Source organism: Pelodiscus sinensis, chromosome 12 (assembly GCF_052426305.1).
Source record: "Pelodiscus sinensis isolate ZL-2025 chromosome 12, ASM5242630v1, whole genome shotgun sequence".
In the NCBI taxonomy this organism is placed as follows: domain Eukaryota; kingdom Metazoa; phylum Chordata; order Testudines; family Trionychidae; genus Pelodiscus; species Pelodiscus sinensis.
In genome coordinates this window covers 1,340,671-1,361,378 of record NC_143063.1, presented here as the reverse complement: position 1 = coordinate 1,361,378, position 20,708 = coordinate 1,340,671, and the positions used below count along the sequence as shown (strand labels likewise).

Sequence of the window (20,708 nt, the reverse complement as noted above, 5' to 3'; positions counted from 1 at the left end):
GGTCGGGTGCCTGCCGTGGCCGGCGCAGGGATTGGGCGGGTGCCTGGCGTGGCTAGTGTGGGATAGGTCGGGTGCCTGCCGTGGCCGGCGCAGGGATTGGGCGGGTGCCTGGCGTGGCTAGTGTGGGATAGGTCGGGTGCCTGCCGTGGCCGGCGCAGGGATTGGGCGGGTGCCTGGCGTGGCTAGTGTGGGATAGGTCGGGTGCCTGCCGTGGCCGGCGCAGGGTTTGGGCGGGTGCCTGGCGTGGCTAGTGTGGGATAGGTCGGGTGCCTGCCGTGGCCGGCGCAGGGATTGGGCAGGTGCCTGGCGTGGCTAGCGTGGGATAGGCCGGGTGCCTGCCGTGGCCGGCGCAGGGATTGGGCGGGTGCCTGGCGTGGCTAGCGTGGGATAGGTCGGGTGCCTGCCGTGGCCGGCGCAGGGTTTGGGCGGGTGCCTGGCGTGGCTAGTGTGGGATAGGTCGGGTGCCTGCCGTGGCCGGCGCAGGGTTTGGGCGGGTGCCTGGCGTGGCTAGTGTGGGATAGGTCGGGTGCCTGCTGTGGCCGGCGCAGGGTTTGGGCGGGTGCCTGGCGTGGCTAGTGTGGGATAGGTCGGGTGCCTGCTGTGGCCGGCGCAGGGTTTGGGCGGGTGCCTGGCGTGGCTAGCGTGGGATAGGTCGGGTGCCTGCCGTGGCCGGCGCAGGGATTGGGCGGGTGCCTGGCGTGGCTAGTGTGGGATAGGTCGGGTGCCTGCCGTGGCCGGCGCAGGGTTTGGGCGGGTGCCTGGCGTGGAGCTAAGCGGGCACTGGGCGCAGCCAGGAAGTTCTCTGTTCCCGTTGCTGCTGGGTGACACGCGGGCGCTCTTGCCGCAGGGGTTACCTGGAGGTGCACCAGCTGGAACTGCAGAAACTCAGCACCCAGATCCGCGAGTCCAAGAGGAATTCCCGCCTGGTGAGTGCGGGTCCCCGCGGCGCGGCCCGGCCCGGCGCTGGCTTGGCCCCTGCCTGCCGGCCTGGCCAAGGAGCACATTGCAGCGCTGGCGGGCGGGCACTTCCGGGAGGGGGTGTGCCGAGCCCCGCAGCAGCCCGGGGTGCGTGTGCTCCCATGCCAGCCCCCTGCCCGGGTACGCTGGAAGCGAGTGCCCACGCCGTGCGCAGGCCCGTGGCAGTGCTGGCATCGAGGCGCAGGCCCGTGGCAGTGCTGGCATCGCGGCGCAGGCCCGTGGCAGTGCTGGCATCGCGGCGCAGGCCCGTGGCAGTGCTGGCATCGCGGCGCAGGCCCGTGGCAGTGCTGGCATCGCGACGCAGGCCCGTGGCAGTGCTGGCATCGCGGCGCAGGCCCGTGGCAGTGCTGGCATCGCGGCGCAGGCCCGTGGCAGTGCTGGCATCGCGGCGCAGGCCCGTGGCAGTGCTGGCATCGCGGCGCAGGCCCGTGGCAGTGCTGGCATCGCGGCGCAGGCCCGTGGCAGTGCTGGCATCGCGGCGCAGGCCCGTGGCAGTGCTGGCATCGCGGCGCAGGCCCGTGGCAGTGCTGGCATCGCGGCGCAGGCCCGTGGCAGTGCTGGCATCGCGGCGCAGGCCCGTGGCAGTGCTGGCATCGCGGCGCAGGCCCGTGGCAGTGCTGGCATCGCGGCGCAGGCCCGTGGCAGTGCTGGCATCGCGGCGCAGGCCCGTGGCAGTGCTGGCATCGCGGCGCAGGCCCGTGGCAGTGCCTGTGCCAGCGCAGTGTGGGGGGCATGGAGCCTGTCTCCGAACTGGGTCTCACGCTGCTCCTTCTCCTCTAGGGCTTCCTCTATGACCTGGACAAGGTACGGGCCGCGCTCAGCAGGGCCGGGGAGGGACTTGCAGGGCGGGCCCTTGGTGACCTCCCGGCGCTGCTCTGTGTGGACCCCCAGAGCCCCGGCCTCACCCCCCCCGAGCTGGGACCCTCATCGCCCCCCCCCGAGCTGGGACCCCCAGAGCCCCGGCCTCACCCCCCCCGAGCTGGGACCCTCATCGCCCCCCCCCGAGCTGGGACCCCCAGAGCCCTGGCCTCACCCCCCCCCCCCGAGCTGGGACCCTCATCGCCCCCCCCCGAGCTGGGACCCCCAGAGCCCCGGCCTCACCCGCCCCCAAGCTGGGACCCTCATCGCCCCCCCCCCGAGCTGGGACCCCCAGAGCCCCAGCCTCTTCACCCTCTCCCCCCCGAGCTGGGACCCTCATCGCCCCCCCCAAGCTGGGACCCCCAGAGCCCCGGCCTCATCGCCCCCCCCCCCCAGCTGGGACCCCCAGAGCCCCGGCCTCATCGCCCCCCCCCAGCTGGGACCCCCAGAGCCTCGGCCTCATCGCCCCCCCCGAGCTGGGACCCCCAGAGCCCCGGCCTCACCCGCCCCCAAGCTGGGACCCTCATCGCCCCCCCCCGAGCTGGGACCCCCAGAGCCCCAGCCTCTTCGCCCTCTCCCCCTGAGCTGGGACCCTCATCGCCCCCCCCAAGCTGGGACCCCCAGAGCCCCAGCCTCATTGCCCCCCCCCCCAGCTGGGACCCCCAGAGCCCCGGCCTCATCGCCCCCCCCCAGCTGGGACCCCCAGAGCCCCGGCCTCATCGCCCCCCCCAGCTGGGACCCCCAGAGCCCCGGCCTCATCGCCCCCCCCCAGCTGGGACCCCCAGAGCCCCGGCCTCTTCGCCCTCTCCCCCCCGAGCTGGGACCCCCAGAGCCCCAGCCTCATTGCCCCCCCCCCAGCTGGGACCCCCAGAGCCCCGGCCTCATCGCCCCCCCCCCCCGAGCTGGGACCCCCAGAGCCCCAGCCTCATCGCCCCCCCCCAGCTGGGACCCCCAGAGCCCCGGCCTCATCGCCCCCCCCCCCCAGCTGGGACCCCCAGAGCCCCGGCCTCATCGCCCCCCCCAAGCTGGGACCCCCAGAGCCCCGGCCTCATCGCCCCCCCCCAGCTGGGACCCCCAGAGCCCCGGCCTCATCGCCCCCCCCCCAGCTGGGACCCCCAGAGCCCCGGCCTCATTGCCCCCCCCCGAGCTGGGACCCCCAGAGCCCTGGCCTCATCGCCCCCCCCCCCGAGCTGGGACCCCCAGAGCCCCGGCCTCATCGCCCCCCCCGAGCTGGGACCCTCATCGCCCCCCCCCCTGAGCTGGGACCCCCAAGCCTGGCACATGCGGGAGAGAGGTGCAGAGCCTCCACGGGGACCCCGCCCTGCCCTGGCCCCAGGGGCTGCCTCCGACCCAGGCTCTCCCTGCTCTGTTCCAGCAAGTCAAGTCGATCGAGCGCTTCCTGCGCCGCCTGGAGTTCCACGCCAGCAAGGTAACGGAGCCAGCCCGGCGCCGGGGCTTCTGGGGGCGTCCTTCTCCCTCTGCGTCTGCCAGCTGGGACTGCCCTGCGTGAGGCACAGCCCCCCCCACTCCGCCCTGCCCCCCCACGTCGCCCTGCCCCCCCACCCCTCCCTACCCCCCCACGCCGCCCTGCCCCTCCCCACGCTCCTTCACGCCGCCCTGCCCCCCCACGCCGCCCTGCCCCCCACGCTCCTTCACGCCGCCCTGCCCCCCCACGCTGCCCTGCCCCCCCACGCCGCCCTGCCCCCCACGCTCCTTCACGCCGCCCTACCCCCCCACGCCGCCCTGCCCCTCCCCACGCTCCTTCACGCCGCCCTGCCCCCCCACGCCGCCCTGCCCCCCACGCTCCTTCACGCCGCCCTACCCCCCCACGCCGCCCTGCCCCTCCCCACGCTCCTTCACGCCGCCCTGCCCCCCCACGCTGCCCTGCCCCCCCACGCTGTGCCGCCCTGCCCCCCCACACTGCCCTGCCCCCCCACGCTGCCCTGCCCCCTTCACGCCGTGCCGCCCTGCCCCCCCCGACGCCGCCCTGCCCCCCTCACGCCGTCCTGCCCTGCCCTCCCTTCACGCCATGCCGCCCTGCCCCCCCTGTTCTGCCCTGGGCTCCCCCCAGATGCCCCTCTGCCTGCCCCAGTGGGTGGCTGGGGGTCATGGCCAGGCAGTGGTGCTACGGGGTTGGAACGGGGTGGGAGCCGAGTGCTAGTGCAACGTGGTCCCACGTTCTCGCGCCCGCCAGGCCTGCTGGGGACTCCTCCCCGCTCTGGGTGCGGCCCCGACTGCCCCCCGGGACAGCTGTGCCCAGCGGCTGGGCCCTGTGGAGGCTGGAGGACGGGGCCTGGAGGGTAACGGGGCAGGGAGCCCCCTCGTGAGGTCCAGCGAGGGCGATGTGGGGCAGAGGGGGCACCGACCAGCGGGCCAGCCCCTCACCCTGGCGCCGTGGCTCTGCTGCAGATCGACGAGCTGTATGAGGCCTACTGCATCCAGCGGCGGCTCCGCGACGGGGCCCACAACATGGTCAAGGCCTACACCGCCGCCTGCCCCGGCAGCCGCGAGGCCCGCGACAGCCTGGCTGAGGCCAGCAAGGGCTACAAGGAGTACACGGAGGTGGGCAGCTGGCAGGGCACTGGGGGGTGCACAGAGGTGGGGGGCTGGTGGCAGAGGCTAACAGCTGCACAGAGACGGGGGGCGGGCGGGGAGGCTGATGGGTGCACAGAGGCGGAGGTGGGCAGGGGGGTTAACGGGTGCACAGAGGCGGGGGCTGGAGGGGGGCTGGCGGGTGCACAGAGGGGGGACTGGCGGGGGCTGGTGGGGGGCTGGCGGGTGCACAGAGGCGGGGGCTGGAGGGGGGACTGGTGGAGGCTGGAGGGGGGCTAACGGGTGCACAAGGGCGGGGGCTGGAGGGGGGCTGGCGGGTGCACAGAGGGGGGCTGGCGGGTGCACAGAGGCAGGGGGGCTAACGGGTGCACAAGGGCGGGGACTGGAGGGGGGCTGGTGGGTGCACAGAGGGGGGCTGGCGGGTGCACAGAGGCAGGGGGGCTAACGGGTGCACAAGGGCGGGTGCACAGAGGGGGGCTGGCGGGTGCACAGAGGCAGAGGGGCTAACGGGTGCACAAGGGCGGGGGCTGGAGGGGGGCTGGCGGGTGCACAGAGGCAGGGGGGCTAACGGGTGCACAAGGGCGGGGGCTGGCGGGGGGGCTGGCGGGTGCACAGAGGCGGGGGGGCTAACGGGTGCACAGAGGGGGCTGGAGGGGGGCTGGCGGGTGCACAGAGGGGGGGCTGGCTGGTGTACAGAGGCGGGGGGGCTGGAGGGGGCTGGAGGGGGGCTGGCGGGTGCATAGAGGCGGGGGCTGGAGGGGGCTGGCAGGTGCACAGAGGGGGGCTGGCGGGTGCACAGAGGGGGGGCTGGCGGGTGCACAGAGGCGGGGGGGCTAACGGGTGCACAAGGGCGGGGGCTGGAGGGGGGCTGGCGGGTGCACAGAGGGGGGGCTGGCGGGTGCACAGAGGGGGGGCTGGAGGGGGGCTGGCGGGTGCACAGAGGGGGGGGCTAACAGATGTTCTCCCTCCTCCCCCCAGAACATGTGCCTGCTGGAGAATGAGCTCGAGAGCCAGCTGGGCGAGTTCCACGTCAAGATGAAAGGTAACTGCCCCCTCCCGCCCCGACCTGCTCCCCCTGCTCCCTCCCAGCCCCGCTCTCCCAGGGCTCCCTGTGCTGCCAGCTGCCACCCTGCCCTGCCCATGAGACGGGCACAGCCCCAGCCCTGGGTGCCCCTCTAGCCGTGCGGCTCAGCAGAGGGGCAGGGAGACCTTGCTCCCGTGGGGCCAGAGCTGGCTGGTTCTAAACTCCCTTCCCCTTCTCTTGCAGGCCTAGCCGGGTTCGCCAGGCTCTGTGCCGGGGACCAGTACGAGGTACGTGGGGAGCGCGGCTGCAGCTGGCAGTGAGCAGGGGCAGTACCAGGTGCTGGTGACACCCCGGGGGGCAGAGGGGACCCTGGGCAGCTCCCTTCCTGGGGCCTGGAGCGGACACGCCGCCCTGTGGCTGGGGCCAGCTGCCGGGTGCCAGAGCCAGGAGCCAGGGGCACGTGGCTGTGTCCGGTCTGGTGCAACCCCTCCTTTCCCCGCAGATTGGCATGAAGTACGGGCGGCAGCGCTGGAAGCTCCGCGGGCGCATCGAGGGCAACGGGAAGCAGGTGTGGGACAGCGAGGAGATGGTCTTCCTGCCCCTCGTCACCGAGTTCCTCTCTGTCAAGGTACCTGTGCTGCTGCCTTGGGCCCGGCCGGCCAGGCGCCCCGCCCCCGCGCCGCTGCCTTGGGCCCGGCCGGCCAGGAGCCCCGCCCCCGCGCCGCTGCCTTGGGCCCGGCTGGCCAGGAGCCCCGCCCCCGCGCCGCTGCCTTGGGCCCGGCCGGCCAGGAGCCCCGCCCCTGCGCCGCTGCCTTGGGCCCGGCCAGCCAGGAGCCCCGCCCCCGCGCTGCTGCCTTGAGCCCTGCCCCTGCGCCGCTGCCTTGGGCCCGGCCGGCCAGGAGCCCTGCCCCTGCGCCACTGCCTTGGGCCCGGCCGGCCAGGAGCCCTGCCCCTGCGCCGCTGCCTTGGGCCCGGCCGGCCAGGAGCCCTGCCCCTGCGCCGCTGCCTTGGGCCCGGCTGGCCAGGAGCCCCGCCCCCGCGCCGCTGCCTTGGGCCCGGCCGGCCAGGAGCCCCGCCCCCGCGCCGCTGCCTTGGGCCCGGCCGGCCAGGAGCCCCGCCCCCGCGCCGCTGCCTTGGGCCCGGCCGGCCAGGAGCCCCGCCCCCGCGCCGCTGCCTTGGGCCCGGCCGGCCAGGAGCCCCGCCCCCGCGCCGCTGCCTTGGGCCCGGCCGGCCAGGAGCCCCGCCCCCGCGCCGCTGCCTTGGGCCCGGCCGGCCAGGAGCCCCGCCCCCGCGCCGCTGCCTTGGGCCCGGCCGGCCAGGAGCCCCGCCCCCGTGCCGCTGCCTTGAGCCCCGACCCCGCGCCGCTGCCTTGGGCCCAGCCAGCCAGGAGCCCCCGCCCCCGCGCCGCTGCCTTGGGCCCGGCCGGCCAGGAGCCCCCGCCCCTGCACCCCAGCCTGTGCTGTCTCTGTGGACCCACTCCTGGCACTGCAGGGACCAGGCCTTGCCGATTCCACCCCAGCGGCGACTGGCTGCTCCGGGGGCTCTGCTGTCTGCCCAGGCCCCCTCCCACTGCACCCACCCCAGAGCGTGTGGGGCAGGCTGTGCCAGGCCAGCGCGGGCAGAGATGGGCACAGGGCAGTGCTTGGGCGCCAGACTCAGCCCCTCTGTGCCCGGCAGGTGACGGAGCTGAAGAGCCTGGCCAACCACGTGGTGGTGGGCAGCGTGGCGTGCGAGACCAAGGACCTCTTCGCCGCCCTGCCCCAGGTGGTGGCTGTCGACATCAACGACCTGGGCACCATCAAGCTCAGCCTGGAGGTGACCTGGAAGTGAGTGGGGGCAGGGCGCAGGATCCACGCTGGGGGGCGGCCCACGGCCCCTCTGGCGGGGGAGTTCCCTCGGCCCCGGGGTCGCTGCAGCTGCACCCCCTTGCTCTCCGGCCCAGTGGCCCGCTCCGCAGGGGACGGGCAGCCTGCTCCCCCCTCCTTTGTGTCCCTTCCTGGGCCACCAGCGCCCCCGCCCTTCCCCTAGCTCTCGTCCACCCGCCCCGCCCCCCCCGTGTCCCCGCCCTTCCCCTAGCTCTCGTCCACCCGCCCCGCCCCCCCGTACCCCCGCCCTTCCCCTAGCTCTCGTCCACCCGCCCCGCCCCCCCCGTACCCCCGCCCTTCCCCTAGCTCTCGTCCACCCGCCCCGCCCCCCCCCCGTGCCCCCGCCCTTCCCCTAGCTCTCGTCCACCCGCCCCGCCCCCCCCCGTGCCCCCGCCCTTCCCCTAGCTCTCGTTCACCCGCCCCGCCCCCCCCTCCGTGCCCCCGCCCTTCCCCTAGCTCTCGTCCACCCGCCCCGCCCCCCCCGTGTCCCCGCCCTTCCCCTAGCTCTCGTCCACCCGCCCCGCCCCCCCCGTGCCCCCGCCCTTCCCCTAGCTCTCGTCCACCCGCCCCGCCCCCCCCCCGTGCCCCCGCCCTTCCCCTAGCTCTCGTTCACCCGCCCCGCCCCCCCCTCCGTGCCCCCGCCCTTCCCCTAGCTCTCGTCCACCCGCCCCGCCCCCCCCGTGTCCCCGCCCTTCCCCTAGCTCTCGTCCACCCGCCCCGCCCCCCCCGTACCCCCGCCCTTCCCCTAGCTCTCGTCCACCCGCCCCGCCCCCCCCCCGTGCCCCCGCCCTTCCCCTAGCTCTCGTCCACCCGCCCCGCCCCCCCCGTGTCCCCGCCCTTCCCCTAGCTCTCGTCCACCCGCCCCGCCCCCCCCCCGTGCCCCCGCCCTTCCCCTAGCTCTCGTCCACCCGCCCCGCCCCCCCCCGTGCCCCCGCCCTTCCCCTAGCTCTCGTTCACCCGCCCCGCCCCCCCCTCCGTGCCCCCGCCCTTCCCCTAGCTCTCGTCCACCCGCCCCGCCCCCCCCGTGTCCCCGCCCTTCCCCTAGCTCTCGTCCACCCGCCCCGCCCCCCCCGTGCCCCCGCCCTTCCCCTAGCTCTCGTCCACCCGCCCCGCCCCCCCCCCGTGCCCCCGCCCTTCCCCTAGCTCTCGTTCACCCGCCCCGCCCCCCCCTCCGTGCCCCCGCCCTTCCCCTAGCTCTCGTCCACCCGCCCCGCCCCCCCCGTGTCCCCGCCCTTCCCCTAGCTCTCGTCCACCCGCCCCGCCCCCCCCCGTACCCCCGCCCTTCCCCTAGCTCTCGTCCACCCGCCCCGCCCCCCCCCCGTGCCCCCGCCCTTCCCCTAGCTCTCGTCCACCCGCCCCGCCCCCCCCGTGTCCCCGCCCTTCCCCTAGCTCTCGTCCACCCGCCCCGCCCCCCCCCCCCCCCCGCCCTTCCCCTAGCTCTCGTTCACCCGCCCCGCCCCCCTCCGTGCCCCCGCCCTTCCCCTAGCTCTCGTCCACCCGCCCCGCCCCCCCCCCCGTACCCCCGCCCTTCCCCTAGCTCTCGTTCACCCGCCCCGCCCCCCCCGTGCCCCCGCCCTTCCCCTAGCTCTCGTCCACCCGCCCCGCCCCCCCCGTGCCCCCGCCCTTCCCCTAGCTCTCGTTCACCCGCCCCGCCCCCCCCGTACCCCCGCCCTTCCCCTAGCTCTCGTTCACCCGCCCCGCCCCCCTCCGTGCCCCCGCCCTTCCCCTAGCTCTCGTTCACCCGCCCCGCCCCCCCCCGTGCCCCCGCCCTTCCCCTAGCTCTCGTCCACCCGCCCCGCCCCCCCCGTGCCCCCGCCCTTCCCCTAGCTCTCGTCCACCCGCCCCGCCCCCCCCGTGCCCCCGCCCTTCCCCTAGCTCTCGTTCACCCGCCCCGCCCCCCTCCGTGCCCCCGCCCTTCCCCTAGCTCTCGTCCACCCGCCCCGCCCCCCCCGTGCCCCCGCCCTTCCCCTAGCTCTCGTTCACCCGCCCCGCCCCCCTCCGTGCCCCCGCCCTTCCCCTAGCTCTCGTCCACCCGCCCCGCCCCTCCCGTGCCCCCGCCCTTCCCCTAGCTCTCGTCCACCCGCCCCGCCCCCCCCGTGCCCCCGCCCTTCCCCTAGCTCTCGTCCACCCGCCCCGCCCCCCCGTGCCCCCGCCCTTCCCCTAGCTCTCGTTCACCCGCCCCGCCCCCCCCGTGCCCCCGCCCTTCCCCTAGCCTCCTCCTGTGCTCTCGTCCACCCGCCCCGCCCCCCTCCGTGCCCCTGCCCCCCAGCCCCATGCCTCACCTCTGTGCTCTCCCGCCAGCCCCTCCCCTCCGTGCCCCTGCCCCCCAGCCCCATGCCTCACCTCTGTGCTCTCCCACCAGCCCCTCCCCTCCGTGCCCCTGCCCCCCGGCCCCATGCCTCACCTCTGTGCTCTCCCGCCAGCCCCTCCCCTCCGTGCCCCTGCCCCCCAGCCCCATGCCTCACCTCTGTGCTCTCCCCCCCGCCCCTCCCCTCCGTGCCCCTGCCCCCCAGCCCCATGCCTCACCTCTGTGCTCTCCCACCAGCCCCTCCCCTCCGTGCCCCTGCCCCCCAGCCCCATGCCTCACCTCTGTGCTCTCCCCTCCGTGCCCCTGCCCCCCGGCCCCATGCCTCACCTCTGTGCTCTCCCCCCCGCCCCTCCCCTCCGTGCCCCTGCCCCCCAGCCCCATGCCTCACCTCTGTGCTCTCCCGCCAGCCCCTCCCCTCCGTGCCCCTGCCCCCCGGCCCCATGCCTCACCTCTGTGCTCTCCCCCCCGCCCCTCCCCTCCGTGCCCCTGCCCCCCAGCCCCATGCCTCACCTCTGTGCTCTCCCGCCAGCCCGTTCGACAAAGACGACCAGCCCTCGGCCTCCAGCACGGTTAACAAAGCGCCCACTGCCAACAAGCGCTTCTCCACCTACAGCCAGAGCCCGCCCGACACGCCCTCGCTGCGGGAGCAGGCCTTCTACGTGAGTGCGCCGAGCGCTGCGCCGGGGCCATGCCTGGCTCGCCTGTGCCCGCCCAGGGACGTGGGTGTCTGGGCTGCTGTGCCCTGGCTAGCAGACGCCCTGCGAGTCCCAGCCCGGCCGGAGGGTGGCAGATGGAGTCGCCGGGCAGCCTCGGGTGCCAGCTCAGTGCCCCCCTAGCCCCCGCCCCCGCTGACGGCTCCCTCTTCTCTCTGCCAAGCGCCCGGGGAGGGTGGCCTCCGGCAGCCAGGGGGGCCTTGCTGGACGGGAGAAGCACTCGGAGGCGGCTGCTCGGTCCAGCGCGGCGGGTGCCCGCAGCGGGGCCATGTAAGTGGGCTGGCTGGCGCCGCCCGTAGCTTAGCCTCCCGCCCCCCGTCGCTGAGCCGCAGGGTCCCAGTGCCTGCCGGCCGGGGCTCGGTGGTGATTGGTGGCAGGGAGGGGTCGTGGCCACAGGCTGTGATGATTGGTGGCCTAGGCTGGTTGGTGATTGGTGGCAGGGAGGGGTCATGGCCACAGGCTGTGATGATTGGCGGCCAAGGCTGGGTGGTGATTGGTGGCAGGGAGGGGTCGTGGCCACAGGCTGTGATGATTGGCGGCCGGGGCTGGGTGGTGATTGGTGGCAGGGAGGGGTCGTGGCCACAGGTTGTGATGATTGGCGGCCGGGGCTGGGTGGTGATTGGTGGCAGGGAGGAGTAGTGGCCCCAGGCTGTGATGATTGGCGGCCGGGGCTGGGTGGTGATTGGTGGCAGGGAGGAGTAGTGGCCCCAGGCTGTGATGATTGGCGGCTGGGGCTGGGTGGTGATTGGTGGCAGGGAGGGGTCGTGGCCACAGGCTGGGATGATTGGCGGCCGGGGCTGGGTGGTGATTGGTGGCAGGGAGGGGTCATGGCTGCCACCTGCGTGGTGATTGGCGGCCGAGGCTGGGTGGTGATTGGTGGCAGGGAGGGGTCGTGGCCACAGGTTGTGATGATTGGTGGCCGAGGCTGGGTGGTGTTTGGTGGCAGGGAGGGGTCGTGGCCACAGGCTGTGATGATTGGCGTCCGAGGCTGGGTGGTGATTGGTGGCAGGGAGGGGTCGTGGCCACAGGCTGTGATGATTGGTGGCCAGGGCTGGGTGGTGATTGGTGGCAGGGAGGGGTTGTGGCCACAGGCTGTGATGATTGGTGGCCGGGGCTGGGTGGTGATTGGTGGCAGGGAGGGGTCGTGGCCACAGGTTGTGATGATTGGCGGCCGGGGCTGGGTGGTGATTGGTGGCAGGGAGGAGTAGTGGCCCCAGGCTGTGATGATTGGCGGCTGGGGCTGGGTGGTGATTGGTGGCAGGGAGGGATCGTGGCCACAGGCTGGGATGATTGGTGGCCGGGGCTGGGTGGTGATTGGTGGCAAGGAGGGGTCGTGGCTGCCGCCTGCGTGGTGATTGGCAGCACGGTGGCGGGGGCCATCTGATGGCTCTGCTCTCTTTAGAACATGCTGCGGCGGCAGGAGGAGCTGGAGAACGGCACGGCCTGGTCCATCTCCTCGGAGTCCTCGGACGATTCCTCCAGTCCACGGCTGTCCAGCAGCGCCCGCCACGCCACCCACAAGCCCCTCGTGCAGCCCGCTGTGCAGGCCTCCGCCCCCGCCATCGAGATCGCCTTCGCCCAGCAGGAGGAGGCGGGCGCCGCGGCCGAGCCAGGGGGCGCCAGGAAGGAGGTGGTGGCCAACGGGCACGTGGCCTACTCCCGGACTCTGAGCCACATTAGCGAGACTAGCCTGGATGCGGCGGGGGAGAGCAGGGAGGGCCCTGGCGCCCACACAGAGGAGCCTTCCCCAGCCCCCCAGGAGCACCTGCCTCCCCTGGACACGGACACCCTCCCGGAGGGTCCGGAAAGGGGCCCCGAGGCCGAGCCCTGCGGGGCCACGTCTCAGACTGAGGCCAGGGAGCCTGCGGTGGAGCCGTCCGAGGCCACCGTGTGCCGAGCGCTGGAGCCGCAGGGGCGCCCGATCTCCCCGGCCCGGTCGGTGGTGCTGCAGCCAGTCCCAGAGGAGAGCGGGAGGCCAGCCCCTGTCGCGCCCCTGCCCCCCGGCCCAGCAGAGGTGCCAAGGCCGAGGCCTGTGGACTGCGGCTTGGAGGAGGCCATCGGCTCGCTGGGCTCAGCCCTGGATGACTATCGGGGGCAGTTCCCTGAGCTGCAGCCGCTGGAGCGGGAGCTGAAACGCCTGGAGGAGATTCTCATGGTGAGGGGCAGCACAGGGCCTGGGACGGGCCCAGGGGCTCGGGGCCCTGCTCCTGCTTCCCGGTGGGGCAGCGAGTGGGCCGGGGGGGCACTGGTCCGTGGGCTGGGGCATCGCGCTGCCCTGTCCTGGTGGGGGCCAGAGGGCTCCGCCCTGCGGAGGGGCCGACCCTGGGCTGTGGGTGCGGCGTGGTGGGGAGTGTGGCATCCAGAACCAGGGGCGCCTACCGCCACGTGGCCACAGCCGGCCCCCCCGCCTGCCCCACTGGGCCCACAGCCTCCCCTCCCGCCCCGCCTGCCCTGCCGGGCCCACGGCCAGCACCCCCGCCTGCCCCACTGGGCCCACAGCCTCCCCTCCCGCCCCGCCTGCCCCACTGGGCCCACGGCCTCCCCTCCCGCCCCGCCTGCCCCGCCGGGCCCACGGCCCGCCCCCCCGCCTGCCCCACTGGGCCCACAGCCTCCCCTCCCGCCCCGCCGGAGCCTACAGCCTGCCCCCCTCCCCTGTCAGAGGCACAGGCCCACAGCCTGCCCACCCCAGCTCACCCTGCCAGCCCCCTCACCTCACTGTGCCTTCCCCGCAGCACAAACAGGGCGTCTTCTTGAGCCGCGCCTCCAGCATGAGCCTGACGGTGGAGCACGCCCTGGAGAGCTTCAGCTTCCTCAACGGCTCCGACATGGACGACTCGGAGGGCGAAGAGGAGGAGGGCGAGCCACGTGAGCGGTGAGCTGGGAGGGGTCTCTCCTGCGGGGCACCCTGACCCCAGCACGGATCTGCTCCCACGGCCAGGCCCCTGCTGCTGGCTGAGCTCCAGCAGGCAGACCAGGCCCAGGGGCGCCCGGTTCGATCCCCACACCCTCAGCCCCCTCATGGAAGCCCAGAGCCTGCTTGCCAGGCCAGGCAGCCACTCCGGCGTCCTGGGAAGGCCTCTGCCCCGTACTGCAGGGGGTGTGGGGGGAGCGCAGAGCCCCGGCTTTGCCCCTAGACCAGGCACTGAATGCCCCCATCCTCCTGCTGTGCTCCAGCAGCACCCCCTAGTGGTCAGCTGAGGTACTGTCCATCTCCACTCTGCCCTGCGGCTTTCCTCTGGGGTGCGGAGGGGAGGGAGCCTGTGGCCCTCAGGCTGCCCCCTCTCGCCGCTGGACATCCCGAGGGAGGGGCAGCAGAAATGGGTCCCAAGCTCCTCCGGCTGCTTTTCCTCCCTAACCCGGCTGGGCCCCTGCTCCCAGGCAGAGGGCTGGGCCTGTTAGCCCGGTGCAGGGCCCGCGAGGGGAGGCTGCTGGGCCTCTGCCTGCGACTGGAGCGGCCCAGACAGGTGGGTTGTAAGTCAAGTTGGGGGCGCGGGGCTGAGGTGGGTCCCTGCCTGCCCTGGTGCTCCTGGTGCCCGGAGGTGGCGGCCAGGCCCCTGCAGCCCACGGGCAGAGGGACAGCCAGGGGTTCCGCACGCTGCCCCGCCCTGCGAGCTGGCACCGCGACCCATGGGAGCCGGTGGCCGGTCCGTGGGCAGGGGGCCTGGAGCTGGCGGTGGGGGCGCAGCGGGCGGGCGTGGTCACCTGGCTCTGTCCCTGCAGGAAAGCCGGCGGGGCCCGGGCTGCGGGCGGGGCACCGGGAGGCGGCGAGGACGCCGGCGTGGGCAGCGGCTCCGAGGGCAGCCCGGACCCCATGAGCACCGGGAATGAGTTCCTGGACAGAGCCGTGGTCCTGCACCTCGCTCACTGCAACCGCCTGCTGCTGGTGAGTGTGCAGCGAAGGGGGGCTGGGGCGCCAGGCAGTGCCCTGGGGGCCGGCTGGGAGCTGGGCAGGACAGCCAGGAGCCCTGATGTCGCCGTGACTTGCAGAAGCTGGGCACGTTCGGGCCGCTGCGGTGCCAGGAGATGTACGCCCTGGACAAGCTGCTGCGGGAAGCGCAGGTGCTGGAGCTCGTCTGCCGGCTGACGGAGGAGAAATCGGGGGCGGCCAAGGCTGCGGCGGAAGGTAAAGGCTCCCGCAGGGGCGGGTGCCCTGGGTCCACCTGCCAGGGCGTGTGCTGGGGCCGTGCCGGCCGCGTGCCCTGACGGTGTGTCTGCCTGCAGTGGTGCAGTTCTCCGCCCGCAAGGAGGGGGCGCTGGCCTTCTGGGACCGCTGCGTGGAGCCGCCCAATGTCTACACCTGCCCCGTGGAGCGGTTCCTGCGGGCGCTCAGCGCCCAGTACGCGGCGCCCATCGCCGAGCGCCAGCCGGGCCTGGCAGACTCAGGTGCGTGGATCTCGGGGGGAGGGGACACCCCGATCCCTGCATGGCCTGGCTGGGCTGAGAGCCTGGGCGATGGCTCGCCTGCAGCCGGTCCCCTCGTGCTGCCTGCGCAGGCGCAGAGCCTGAGCTGGGAAAAGGAGCCAGGAGCCCATCCCTCCCCTCCAGGAACTGCCTGTGGGGCCGACCCACATGGCCTTGGGGCCAGGGCGGTGCCTGGCTGGGCTGACCGGAGCCCTCTCCCTGCAGTGTGCATGAAGCTGGCGGAGGAGGTGCTGGATCGGCGGCTGCCCAAGCGGCCCGGGAGCAGCCAGGCCGAGCAGCTCACCATCTTCCAGTACTGGAGCCACTTTGAGTCGCTGCCCGCGACCACCCTGGACACCTACGTCATGGAGCTGGCCGAGGAAGGTAGGAGCCAGCCGTCTCCCCACGGCTCCGGCGCTGCCGGGCTCCCAAGCTCCATGGGGCAGCACAGGCACAACCCCCTGCTTGAGCGAGGTCACAGGGCCCAGCCCCCAGTGCCGGGGCAGCAAGTGGCACCAGCCTGCCTCTAGTTCTGCCAGTGTCCGCTCACTCGCAGGCCAAGACAGCCGCACTGGGTGCAGGGGGCTCGGCTGAGCCCCTCCTGCTGCCTGGCTCTGCACAGCACTGGCCCCGGGCTGCCAGCTGCTCCGCCGTCCTGCCTTGGGGTGCTCTGGGTGAGCCGGCCTGGCCTCGCTGCATTCTCACGCCCCTCCCCACAGTGCTGCTGGCCCAGAACCTCAACTCGGACGACCAGGACGTGGTGCTGAAGGCCTTGAAGCGGCTGCCCGAGGGCCGGCTCAAGAAGGACGGGCTGAAGGCCATGAGCTCGCTGCTCGTTGAGGGCAACAGCAAAGTTGTCGGTGCTGTGTCTGCCCAGCTGCGCAGCCTCGCTGAGAACCCCCGCTTCCGGAAACGGGTGAGCGCCGTGCCCCCGCCAGCACCCGGGGGGGGACCTGTGGCTCTCAGGTCTGGCCTGCCCAGCACTGCCATCTCTCCCCCCAGGCCCTGGTGTGGTACTTGGAGCAGCTGGAAGATGAAGAGGTGCAGACGCGAGTCGCCGGCTGTGCAGCCCTGGGGTGTCTCAAGGTCCGTGCAGCCCCGGAGCTAGGCTGCGCGCGGCTGGTGGCAGCAGCGGGGGGCGTGGGCCCTGGCTAATGCAGTTGGAGCAGGGGGGAGTTGCCACCTTGGCCCTGTATCCTGCTGCTGTTGGGCTGGGCACAGGGGCTGCAGCGCTCTCCAGGCCTGGAGCGCAGGGAGGGAGGTGGGGGTGCTGGGCAAGGAGCCTCAGTGAGGCTGATGGGGACAGGCATCCGCAAGGAGGTGGCCTGTCCCCAGCCGGCCAGAGGAGCAGCCAGCGCCCGCAGGGGGTGACTGCGCTGCGGCTGAGCCCTGGGCCCCTCGCTCTGGCAGAACTGGGGGCAGGACAAGGCCCTTGTACCCACCTTCCACCAGTCTTCAGGCCTCTGCCTGTGCCCCCCCCCGGGCTGGGCGTGCAGCCTGCGTGTGCCTGCCAGGCCCAGAGGCTGGCCCGGCTCTGCCGTTGCAGGCGCACGCCCAGCGCTTTCGCTTTGTCGTCTCCCCGGCAGGCCAAGGAGAGCATCGAGCAACTGCTGTACCTGTGCCAAGCCGACAAGGAGGACGTGCGGGAGGCGGCCAAGCAGAGCCTGATGCTGTGCGGTGAGGGCCCTTCTTCCTGCCTGGGGCCTGCCGCCGCTCCTCCTAGGCGGCACCTGAGCCAGCCTCCAGGCTCCTGTGCATGCTAGACGGCCTGGCCACAGAAGAGGGCCCTGCCAGGGCTCCCCGGCTCCCCTGCTGCAGCTGGCGCTGCCCGTGGGCAGGGCCGGGCCGAGAGCAGAAGCAAGCCCCTCGCCAGCCCCCTAGCTCCCGCCGGCGGGGGCCCAGCGCCGTGTCATTGTTATCTGTTCTCATTTATTAGAGGGCACCCAGAGACCCATCTGATTGGCTAACTAGGCTTCCAGGGCGTGAGCAGCTGCCCAGGTGGGGACGTGCTGGCCAGATTCGTTCCTGCTCCCCAGCCACTGCTGCTTTGCCCAGGCGGCTCTCCTCAGACCCCGTGCTTGGCACTGCCTGTCTGCTGCCTGTGCCCCCGCCCCCGCCCCGGCATGCCACCCCACACTGCTGCGCATGCTGCCCCCGGTGGCTCTGCCAGCTGGGGCTGCTTTGCCCTGAGGGGGTGGAGGGTGCCCACGTGGGCATCGTTCAGCTGCCACTAGCCACGGGGATTCTGCAGCGTAGCATGGAAAGGACCAAGCCGTGAGCAGCCCGGCTGGGGTGGGCGGGAGACTGACCGTGGCGTGTGTTTGCAGGGGAAGATGGGAAGTCTGCCCACCGGCGGCTGGAGGAGACGCTGGACAGCTTACCCAGGATCTTTGCGCCAGGCAGCATGGCCAGCACAGCGTTCTGAGACACCGGCACTAGCGGACCTGGGACCCTGGGGAGCAAAGGCTGGAGGGACCCGGGCCAGCTCCCCTCCCTGGGGCCCTGCCCCACTCACTGCCTTGCAGAGCACCGCTTCCCCTCCCCCGACGCTGCACCAGACGGGCCGCTGGGCACACCAGGGGGAGACACCGGGTTTGGCTGCTCCCCTTCCCTTCCGGCTGGCAGAGGCCAGAGCGTGTGCGCCCCCTGCAGGAGACTGGCGTGGCACGGGGACGCCCGGGCTCCTCTGCCTTCCGCACATGGACATGCACTTTGAGGCGCTCACGGTTCTTTCTGGGAACACGCTTTGCTCCAGCAGCTGGAGCCCCGGGACACAAATAAACCGACATAGATACTAATATATTCTGCTGGCGTATCTTCTTTTCAGCTCCAAGTGCCACCTGCCTCCCTCTCCCCCGCCTTAGCCGCAGGGACCCACTGTGGGCAGGCGGCAGTTTTCAAAGCAGGGTGGGGGAGAGGAGCGACCCAGAGAGGGCCAGATGGACGGAAGCCGTCACCTTTTTGGTTTATTTTATTTTTTATTCACCAAGTTTTGCAGGAAAGCAAAAAATTCTTTTCTATAAAGTCTCTATGAATCTATATATAATGTAATTACAGAGAATGGCTAATTTTGAATTTAAACCAGAAATAAAAAGAAACCTTTAATGAGCAAACCTTTAATGTCGCTTTGTGAGCGTTTTGCTGGGCCCAGCTTCCTGGGGCAGGAGAGGCTAGTGGTTAAAGCCCAGGAACCAGTGCAGCGATGGGATCCTAGTTCCCCAGACATGGGAAGCAGCTGGTCCCTGCCTCTCAGCACCCTGGGGAAAGACTGTTGGTGCCACTGGCTGGGAAGGTGGAGCCCCCTTTGGCGGGTTTCCCGTTTGCAGCCAGCTCTGAGGGACGCGTAGCTGGGAAGGTGGGCTGTGTGCTGCCAGAGCATTGTCCTGAAAGCTCCCGCGCCCCGTGAGACCGCCCTGCCGTCCTGCTGGAGACTGGCAGACCCTGCCCCTTGCACCGAGCGCACGTGTGACGAGCCCCTCTGAGGACACTGGGGTGGTGGCCAGGCTGCCCAGACTTGCTGGGAAGTTGCTCACCCTGCCTGTCTGAGCTGAGCGGCTTGTGAAATCTTGGGGCGCGCAGGCCCGAGGAGAGTGCTGGGCAGGCTGAGGCTGCAGCTCCCAAGAGGCTTTCCCCACCGGTGACAGGGTGGGGGCAGACTGGAGCCCTCCCCACCCCATTTCAGACTGCTGGCATGTAGGGGCAGGATCAAACTGGGAGCTAGAGAAACAGGCTGTTTGTCAAACCTGCCAGGGGCCGTAACGGGTTTCAGTTCCAGTGGCCAGCTACTCTCAGCCATGCCCCAAGTGTTTGCAGAACCTGAAAGGGAAACCGATTGCAGTGACCACCATGCCTAGGCTGTGGGAAATGCAGCGAGGACCCAGAGCCCCAGGAGCAAGGAGCCAAAGGGAATTTGAAACTGTTTCTATTTGTGGTACAAGGTTTGCTTTAGGCCATTCAGCCTTCAGGCAACTGCAGGCCTTTGAGAGGCCTTGAATGAGTGCTCTTGAAACAGGAACCGCAGATTGTCTCCTTACCAACCTCCACAAGCCAGAAGGATGTTGTACGAGGGTAACCTCCAAAGTCACTGGCTGGCAGGCCGGGTCCAGAAATCCTCCCCAAACGGCGACTAGCCAGGCCAGTGACTGCAGGGCTGTGGCCAGGCTGGCTGGGGTTGCTAACGCACGGGGACAAGCTGCCCTTTGGCACTAGGATGAAAGACGTTTGCTCTCCCTCTACCTGTCAGTAGGGTCGGGGCCTCGGTGCCGGAGCCAGGCAGCAGCGTGCCAGTGTCCTGGCCAACATACCTGTTGAGTCACATGACCTCTCGGAAGCGCCCATCAGTCACTGCACTCGGCAGCAGCCAGACCTTATCGCTGCCCAAGAGGGACCCGCTCAGGACCCTGGCTCTGATGGCGTGGTAATGGGAGAAGAGAGCTGGCACTCTGACTTAGGTTTCCCTTTTCAAACTCCTCCTACAGCTCCCCATGTGACTGTCGCTACTGAAACTTTTCCCCTTGAACCTGCAGGCCAATGCCACTGCTCTACTTTGTCAACACCCCGTAAGCGGCACGTCCACTGGGCCCCTTGGGGTCACTGTGAGCGATGGAACGGGGGACCAGCACTCCCTCCAGCGGGAGATTTCTGTCCCGGGGCAGCAAGCCTCCCTCACAAATGGAAGCATTTTGGTTGCCAGGACAGTGAAGCTGCTCTGCCCTCACGCTTTTCCTTTCAGGGCTCACATTCCTCTAACGCCACCTGGTCTCCTGGCGGGGGGGACAAAAGACGGAATTCAGAGCCCCCGCTCCTGGGAAGAGTTCGGCTAGAGTGGACAGTCACTGCTCTGTGAAAATTGCATTCCCAGCTCTGCCCCCAGAGATTGGGAGAAATCTGAGAAAAAGCACTTTGTGTCTGTCTCCTTCATTATCTGTCTTGTATAATTAGACACCTCTCCCTCGGGTGCATGGGGCTCTCAGCTAGAGGAAAGATGTTCAAAAGGGAAAAACCGCTGCTGTAAAGCCACCGGTTGGCAGTTGTCAGACTGACAAACCCAAGGCACTGCGGTCCCAGAGATACACCTGAGGTAGAGAGCAAGTCTTTACACAGGGTTCCAGAGGGTCAAAGTGCTTTAGGCAAAGGGTTAAATGCTTGATTGACGGGGGAATGATTAACACAATGGGGAGGCGGGAGGGTGGCAGTGGCACAGGGTGTTAAAGACCATGGGATGCTCCACTCCGCAGATAGAATGAATGTTGGGAAGATGTATCCGAAAGGAGACACACTCAGTTACTACAGGGAACGCAAATGCATATCAGCAGGGCTGGTTAAGAACATTCTGAACCCTATGCTCACACTGAAGAGGCCCCACCGCATTATAAGAAAAGTGTTTATGATGCTAACAGAAAGGACACTGAAAATAGAAATAGCAGAGGTTTATATCTGCGTGTGTACCGGTCCATACGCGAGGATGCAACCAGAAACTAGCAACGTTTTGTATTCAGAAGACCCTTATAATGGGAGGCCCTGACTTAGCTTGTGCGTCTGGCACTGATATAAGCCCTTCAAGTGAAAGGTGGCGCGAGGAAGGCTTGCCATTGTACATTTACTGACCCCACTGCTGTAGGAGAAGCGGTGCACTGCCTACGACAGAGTTGTGTCCAAACCTGTTAGAGAAGGACAAAGCCCAATGGTTATATCTTGTACTAACGAGAACACTTCGTATTGCTCTGGCAAGCGACCCCTCGGGGAGTGAAAAACGTCAGCCTGTGACAACCAGAATGCGTAGTACGTCCCATGTCAGCATGGACTGTTAGGCTATAATTGCATATTGTGATTCATTTGATTCCCTATTGTGCTTTAAGAGCAACAGCCAACTCTCTAATTTTAAGGTGGCACAAATTACCAAGTGGTGTTTCAGGGGGTCACAGTGCTACCTACTGACCTGTGGCCTGGCATCACCCCTCCACCCACTGCCCACAATAACAGAGGTGTGACCAGGCCAAGCCTCAGCA

At 70.7% G+C, this 20,708-nt stretch overlaps 1 protein-coding gene across 1 annotated transcript in view; it reads left to right on the top strand.

The window, feature by feature from the left end:
- Nucleotides 1-17,813, top strand: part of RIPOR1 (RHO family interacting cell polarization regulator 1) — a 32,795-nt gene extending 14,982 nt beyond the window's left edge. The window contains 19 exon segments of the mRNA XM_089781382.1: nt 848-926; nt 1,759-1,782; nt 3,212-3,265; nt 4,246-4,398; nt 5,368-5,431; nt 5,657-5,700; nt 5,916-6,041; nt 7,091-7,239; nt 10,116-10,245; nt 11,702-12,454; nt 13,032-13,171; nt 14,020-14,182; nt 14,287-14,478; nt 14,481-14,682; nt 14,926-15,084; nt 15,420-15,616; nt 15,703-15,786; nt 16,287-16,377; nt 17,028-17,813. Coding sequence (XP_089637508.1) covers nt 848-926; nt 1,759-1,782; nt 3,212-3,265; nt 4,246-4,398; nt 5,368-5,431; nt 5,657-5,700; nt 5,916-6,041; nt 7,091-7,239; nt 10,116-10,245; nt 11,702-12,454; nt 13,032-13,171; nt 14,020-14,182; nt 14,287-14,478; nt 14,481-14,682; nt 14,926-15,084; nt 15,420-15,616; nt 15,703-15,786; nt 16,287-16,377; nt 17,028-17,125 — 2,902 coding nt within the window. The 3' untranslated portion in view covers nt 17,126-17,813.
- The last annotated feature ends 2,895 nt before the right edge of the window (nt 17,814-20,708 follow it).